Source organism: Nicotiana tabacum, chromosome 1, assembly GCF_000715075.1.
Source record: "Nicotiana tabacum cultivar K326 chromosome 1, ASM71507v2, whole genome shotgun sequence".
NCBI classification, from domain to species: domain Eukaryota; kingdom Viridiplantae; phylum Streptophyta; class Magnoliopsida; order Solanales; family Solanaceae; genus Nicotiana; species Nicotiana tabacum.
The window spans coordinates 25,071,051-25,078,775 of NC_134080.1; the positions used below are offsets into that span (position 1 = coordinate 25,071,051).

The 7,725-nt window shown below is 37.5% G+C and overlaps 1 protein-coding gene across 1 annotated transcript; it reads right to left on the reverse strand.

The window, feature by feature from the left end:
• Nucleotides 1–2,485: 2,485 nt before the first annotated feature.
• LOC107769990 (ethylene-responsive transcription factor 5-like) lies at nt 2,486–3,654 on the reverse strand. Its single transcript, NM_001325047.1, is given in 1 exon segment — nt 2,486–3,654. A coding segment is annotated over 1 exon segment (714 nt). The 5' UTR covers nt 3,475–3,654; the 3' UTR covers nt 2,486–2,760.
• Nucleotides 3,655–7,725: the final 4,071 nt, after the last annotated feature.

Consider the following 7,725-nt stretch of genomic DNA (forward strand, 5'->3'; position numbering starts at 1 on the left):
AAATGCTTCAAGTGTAAACTTAATTTTATGGTCAAAAACCTTGAATGTCATCGAATTAGGGTCATTATTTATAATTTCTGAAAGCAATACACAGTGAATAAGTTTACCACAGAACTTCACACTTTGTAAACGGAATTTTTTTTCGAAAATACCATCCCTCAACTTCTTCCACTTCCTGTTCGACAAAAAACATTTTATTATTTCCGTATACTGTAAATCTCCTTTCCAATAGCTCATTAAATTATGCCAAACATCAAAGTCGAACACACTATCTCCTTCTATTAGCACACTACAAAGAAGGAAAAAGAACATAAAAGATTAGGACTTACAGTTACAAGTTGAAAAGTTTGGGGCACTTGGTCATGAACTTCAAGTTTCAAGTTAAAAAATTAAGGACAGGCAGTCCTTAACTTAAACTTTCAAGTTCAAAAGTTAAGGACAATAAGTCCTGAACTTCAACTTTCAATTTCAAAAGTTAAGGACATTTGGTCCTTAACTTCAAGTTTCAACTTAAAAAGTTAAGGACAGGCAGTCCTTAACTTATAGTTTCAAGTTGAAAAGTTAAGGACACTTGGTCCTGAATTTCAAGTTTCAAGTTCAAATGTAAAGGACACTTGGTCCTTAACTTTGAATTCCAAGTTCAAAGGTTAAGGACACTTAGTCCTGAACTTTGACTTACAAGTTCAAAAGTTAAGGACACTTGGTCCTTAACTTAGAGTTACAAGTTAAAAAGTTAAGAACAGGCAGTCCTTAACTTATAGTTTCAAGTTGAAAAGTTAAGGACACTTGGTCCTAAACTTCAAGTTTCAAGTTCCAAAGTTAAGGACACTTGGTCCTGAACTTCAAGTTTCAAGTTCAAAAGTTAAGGACACTCAGTCCTTAACTTTGAGTTCCAAGTTCAAAAGTTAATGACACTTGGTCCTTAACTTTTATGAACACAGTTAACAAAAAATTCATAAACACAGTTAGCTTATGAATTCGTACGACTATTTTTATGAAATGTCCTTATATAATCAAATATATTGATTGAACCACAAACACATTTCAATACCAAAATTTTTTGAATAACTTCCTCACAAAAATTCGCTACTTACTCGATACTGAATCAACTTATAATCATTATTTTTAAAATTTCACATACTTGACACAGCATTGATCGCAATTGCACATATACAAAAACGAAAATGCATAAAAGAAAAAAAAATACCAGTTCGATCGTTCAATGCAGAGAAGATGACGAAGAAGAAAAATTAAGTACAGTTGGTTTGCATGCAAGGACGATACAGATACTGAGGAGCACGCGAATGTTGCCTCTGAAATTTTCGCTCTCAAATTTTCCTTCTGAACGAATAAAACAAGAGTTTGGGAATATAAGAATTGAAGAAAGGATAACATTGTCTTTTCCAAATAATTTTAATAGAGTAGTGACTATTTTTGCTCGGCATTAGAACTAGTGGATAAAAAATAAACACCACACGCTATTTTTACTTATAAAATTCGTCGGGCCGCTCTGTATTTAATGTAGATAGTAGTATTCGCTTGCACTAAGGAGGAAAAAAAGGGGGAAAATGAATTTTCAGTACTTTTTGGTGTTTATTATTTTTGTTATCTACTTTGCAAGTGTTTAATGACAATCAGTAGTATTTGTCTATTTGATAAGTAAAAATAATTTGAAAGCTTCAAAAGTGCCAACAAAAACGGAAGAATCTTGAATTCACTGCATTTTCGGAAGAGAAGATTTTACAATTTAGAATCATACATTTAAGGTTAAGTTTTGTGAAAATTGGCAAGTAATACTCCTTATTCAATACAGTCTGTGTACAATGTTCTGAACCCTGTACAAAAAAACTAAAACTTACTTATAGCTAGCTTTCAATTAATTTAAACTTCTCTACTTTATCATTTTTATTGTTCCCAAGAACTTATAAGCAAATACAACCTCCGTTCACTTTTACTTGACAGGTATATTAAAAATAGATTTTCATTTTTACTTGTCACTTTACGCATATCAAGAGATAATAATTTTTTTTCCTGTTATACATGCAGTATTTATTATTCATTTTATATCATTTTCTCAAATCCAATAAAAGATGCATCAATTAATATGAGTATCATGGTAGATTATACACTTCATTTATTATTTCTTAAAAAGCTTAAAAAATTAAAACGTACAAACTAAAAGTGAACGGAGGAAGGAAGTACTTGGTTGCACCGTACTAAGCAACTCAAGAAACCTAACAAATTTAAAGCAAGCGCGCATATGCAACTAGATTGCGGCGTTGAAGAGCAATTGACAACATTCTCAGTACGTACTGAGGCAGTAGATTTAACACAATAACATGAACAAGCTGGCACTTTCTTCATAAACCCAAGTTCAAATTATTGTTCCGTATAATACAAACATAGAACAATTGGTAGATAGCGTTTTGCTTCCCGTAGTGAGACTTCTCAACGTGCATTAGGATTAGTTGGACTCTAAGGTGAGTACCGTAACAATTTACTTTCTAGAGTCGAGAAACTTATCATATAATTGGTTTGATTTTGATGCATACAATACATTTCTATAGCTGTTTTCTTATTTTATGTTTTCCGTCAAAATTCATAAAATAGAAGTATTGTGTACTGTGTAGTCACTCAGATTTGAATAAGCTGCGAACAGCCCAATGGCGGGTGAGGAGATAACGGTGATAAAGGCGGGAGGTTAAGCATTCCGTTAGTATTCTGTTCCCAGAGGAAGTTCCAACTTGACGGAGTTAATGGCCATGACTCCTCTTCCTTGCACCTCTCCACTTTCTTCACTCCCTTCTCTTCTCCACATGCATCTGATTCTTTCCGCCGCTTCACGCCGCCGTCCACAGCGGAGCTTGAATACGACAGGTTCTTCCCCACCTCCAACGGAAAATTCAATATCGCCTTACTTCCACGCATCTTAAATGCGGCTCTATCGTAAGCCTTCGCCGCTTCAACTGCGGTGTTAAATGTCCCAAGCCAAACCCTAGCACCACGGCGTGTCGGATCTCGGATCTCCGCCGCGTACTTCCCCCACGGCCGCTGTCGCACTCCTCTGTAATGCCTCTTCTCTTCAGTTTTCCGCTTTTGTTGCATAGTCACCGAAACGATTGAATTCGACTGAGTCGTCGAATTACAGAAACCGATCCACTCAAATTTCTTCACTGGCGGTAAATCAATTTTCAATGAAGGTTTCCGATCACTAACGTTACTCAACTTAGGTGATGTAAGGTCAATGATTACTTGAGGTTTCTCGTAATCGGAGCTTGAAATCGTTGGCTCCAATTCGAGCATGATGAAATTGGTTGAATTATGCACTGAATTTGCCGATTCCGAGCTTGAATTTGAAACTTCATCTCCAAATTGAAAGAAATCAGCTTCAAAATCGAATGAATCGGAGAGAAAATCAAAGGGAAGAGAGTCTGAACTAGCAGATTCCGATTGAGAGCTCGAACTCTCCGTCATAATATTACTACAAGTCCTATTACTCGTTAATTCCGCCCCAAATTTCAACGTTTTCGGGGAGAAATCCCCAAAAAGATGGTTTCTAATTTTTTCTAATGCAAAATATTCATCAAAACATTCCATTACAGAGGTTCAATATATGAACTTGAGAGTTTCAAAAATTGAGAAATTAAAGATAATGAAATTGAGAGAAGCTGTAGAAGGAGTAGACTGAATTTTCCAATGGAGAGTGGATAGGGAAGTGGAAATATATATACGAATTGAAGATAAGGAATTCGTCTAAAGATGATTTTGTCGCTACATATTGGAAGTTTCATTTCTGGTGCTTGAGGTCTCTACGAACGAAGCTTCGGTCAAATGTGTTACGACTTTGTAATAATTTTCAGAGGAGAAAGTCTTCTTTTGTTTCTGAAGCGTTGGATCAGCTGGGGTTTCGAGGAAAAAGAAGATCAACGGTTCATATTTGTCACGAGGTAAAATCTTAACCATCTTGTCTTTTCAGTTAATTTGTACTTTGTACTATTGTTTCGTTTCTTTCCTAGATATTTCCAATAATTGGATGAAAAAGTAGAAAGTGCTCAAGTCATAATTAAGCAATAATTTGCTTTATGGTATAGTATGTTTTTATTTTCTATAGACTAGTATAAGTTATAATCATAAGACTCCGAAACCAAAATGGCAAGTTTTTGGACTCTAATTACATTTCTACGACTATAATAAAAGAGAGTTATATTTGTATTTAAAACGCAATGTTATACTGCGCTTTATGTTAAAGGAATTTTAGCCGTTAACGTAAAGTGCAGTATAATACTGCGTTTTACTTAATAATTCGTTTTTTTATGTAAAACGCAATATAATACTGCGTTTTACTTTATTTTTGGGCCCACCAATAAGTGTTCTGCGGATAACTAACATAAATATTTCCTTTTTTCATGTAATACTGCATTTTACTAAAGTACAGTATACTTCATTTTTGGGCCCACCAATAAGTGTTATGCGGATAACTGACATAACAATAATCCAAATACATAAAGTGTGGTATTATACTGCATTTTATATAAAAAAAATTCTGCACCCCAAGCTAGGATTTGCCTTATTTAAAGACGTTAGGATTTTATGAAAATCCATTCAAAACTTTCCTTCAAACTTCCGTTCATACTTCTCTTCTTGTTATCAAGCATTTTTTTATAATGTCTGAAGAGCCAAAAATAAGGGTTTCATTATATTGTGGGGGAGGGGGAGGTTGTAATGGAGAATAATTCTGTGAGGTCTAGTTCACCTCCACAGTGTCATGTTAAATTGCCGCTTACAATGGAGTACGATAAATTGGTATCATTGTTATATAAAAATATTAGTGTGAGGAAACGTTCGGTGAACCTTAAAGTAACCGGTAGATTTCCGTATTATGTGACTCTGTAGGGGTTTGCTTATTATTCTGAGTTTAACATCGAAGATGATGAAACTTTTAGAGATTTTTTGCGAATCCCAGATGAACACAGGGAATTTATTGAAATAAAATTGTTGGAAATGTACATCAAGGTTGAAGGAGTTTCCAGTAATGAGGGTGTGCATAGTAGGGATAACCCCCAGTCATCGTGTGGTTATTCTGGAGCAGTTTTTGAAGGACAAATTCCTGATGAAAGAGTTTGCATTGATTTAAACTTGTCACCACTGGCGAATGAGCAGCGAGAAAATAATTTTTTGACTTTATATAATCCACAAGACGACTGGTACACTTCAATTTTTCTACGCTTTAGTGATGTTTATTTTCTGTTTGAATTGGATATGTATTAACACTCATATTTTTCATAGGGGGTACCATCCGGATATGAATTTTACAAGTTATGACCCCACTGCTAGTTGGAATATGCGTAGTTCTGGCGTCTTGGACCACGGTGGTCCATTTGGGAGTCATCACCAATAAGAAAATATCCATCATGGAACGTCAACACAGTAAGACTTGTAAGTAAAGTATTTATCTAGTCGAGTAGCTTATCATTTTGTTCTTTTTGTGCAGTGAAAACGAGCAACTTGATGTTCCTGACCTCATACAGTTACCCATAGATGACGTATTGACTCGTGATTTGGTAGATGTGCAGAGTTAGAAAGATGATGGTGATTATGATAACAATGTCGATGAGTCTGGAAATGACACACCCTTCCCTGATGAGGGTGATGATGAGGAGGAAGTGAATGTCGAACCTGAGCTGACGAGGGAGCATGCTCCTCCACCTCCCGATAGACCAAGAGTGTACGAGTCCCACATACCATTTCATGAGCGGGATATTCCCTACCTTGATAATTTGCCAAGTATGACGGACGTGGATGCCCTCACAAGGGATGATGATGAATTTCGGTCAGTAATATGGGATGAGTCTAGACCAGCGGTGCTGGTAAAGGGCATGTATTTCCCCGATAAAGCTCGCCTAATCAGGGCTGTAAAAATTTACAGCGTAAGAGAGTGCCGTGAGATGACGGTAGGGGAGTTAACTACAGAGGTATATAAGGTTGTATGTCGTAAAGACTTTATGGGTTGTCACTGGATGTTGCGTGCCAGTAAGAAGAAATCAGGGTTGTAGAAAGTGGGTAAATATATTAGCACCCACAGATGTGAAATGGACACATTCAATGAGAATCACTTCAACCTGTATGTAGACTTGATTTCTCTTGTCTTGATTCCATACCTGGAAGTGTCCATTAGGTTCAAGATTAAAGAGTGTATTACAACCGTCCACCAGGAGTATGGGTGTAATATAACCAAAAGAAAGGCATATCTCGGGCGCAAACGTGCCTTTGAAATTATCTATGGTGACTGAGATAAATCATTTTCATCTCTCCCAGGTACATGGCCGCACTGCACCACTTTAACCTCGGGACTGTTGTTGAATGGAGGTGTGAGAGGAGTCCGGACAGACCCGAATATATTTTCAACTATGTGTTCTGGTCATTTAAACCATCAATTGATGATTTTGTGCACTGTAGTCCTGTAATTTCCATAGACGGTACTCATGTCTATGGAAAGTATGATATTAAGCTTTTGATTGCAGTTGCAGTAGATGCCAATGGACAAATATTTCCACTAGTTTTTGCCATTTGTGCCAATGAAAGCGAAGAGACGTGGACGCTTTTTTTGAACCACTTGAAGCAGTACGTTGTCAAACAGCGTTCAGGTATTTGTCTAATATCTGATCGACATGGTGGTATTTTAAGTTCTGTACGGCATTTGCCTGAATGGCAGGAACCCTATGCATACCACCATTAATGTGAGGAACCTGAAGGCAAATTTCCAGAAGAAATATCCCGACAAGTCCTTGCATGATTTAATGTGGATGGATGCAATTGAGCACCAGCAGTGCAAATTCACGAGGTGCATGGAAGCGATCTGGCAGTTAGATCCACGAGCCTATACTTGGCTGATGGGACATGAGCTTCACATGTGGACATTGCATGCTGATGGTGGCAGACGATGGGGAGCCCTGACTACAAATGTGTCGGAGTCATTCAACTGCTTGTTGAAGTCTGCACGTGGATTGCCTGTCACTGCCATGGTCCGGATAACATTCAAACAGATTGCAGAGAGGTTTATTAAAAGGCATAGAGCTGCATCGGTATTGATGGACAGGGGTGTTCAATTTATGTCAATACCGATGAGAAGATTTGAGAAGTACAGGAGGCGAACACATTGGCATTCATTTTTACAGTACGATCACGATCGGGGTATTTTTGAAGTTTGCGCCGCTATCCGCGGACATCGGGGGAATAATCTACAGACGGTGAATGAAGCCAGCAGGTTGTGTTCATGTGGGAAATGGACCATCTACCACATGCCGTGCGCACATGCCTTGAAGTGCTTTCAACAAGTTGGTTTAGGGGCAACCAACTATATTGATAGGCAATACAATGTTGCTGCATACGTAAACACATATAGTGGGCAGTTGCAGCTATTGGGTGCTGAGCATTATTGGCTGCCGAAACCTTTTAAAATGGTGTGTAACAAGGACTATTTGCGCAAGCTGCAAGTGCAGAAGAGAACGCATATACGGAACCAAATGGATGTTGGTGACACCGTTTATGCGCGTAATGTGGCATATGCTCGCAAATAGGACACGACCATCATAAATGTCCTTCAGCTGGTGTAGATGGCGGTGGTAATCCAGCTCCTGATGCAAGTTCGTCGAATATGCCCAACTATCAAGGATACACATAGTCTTTTGTTTTCGTATTATTTTTTGTAATAAGTGTCTGTACTTG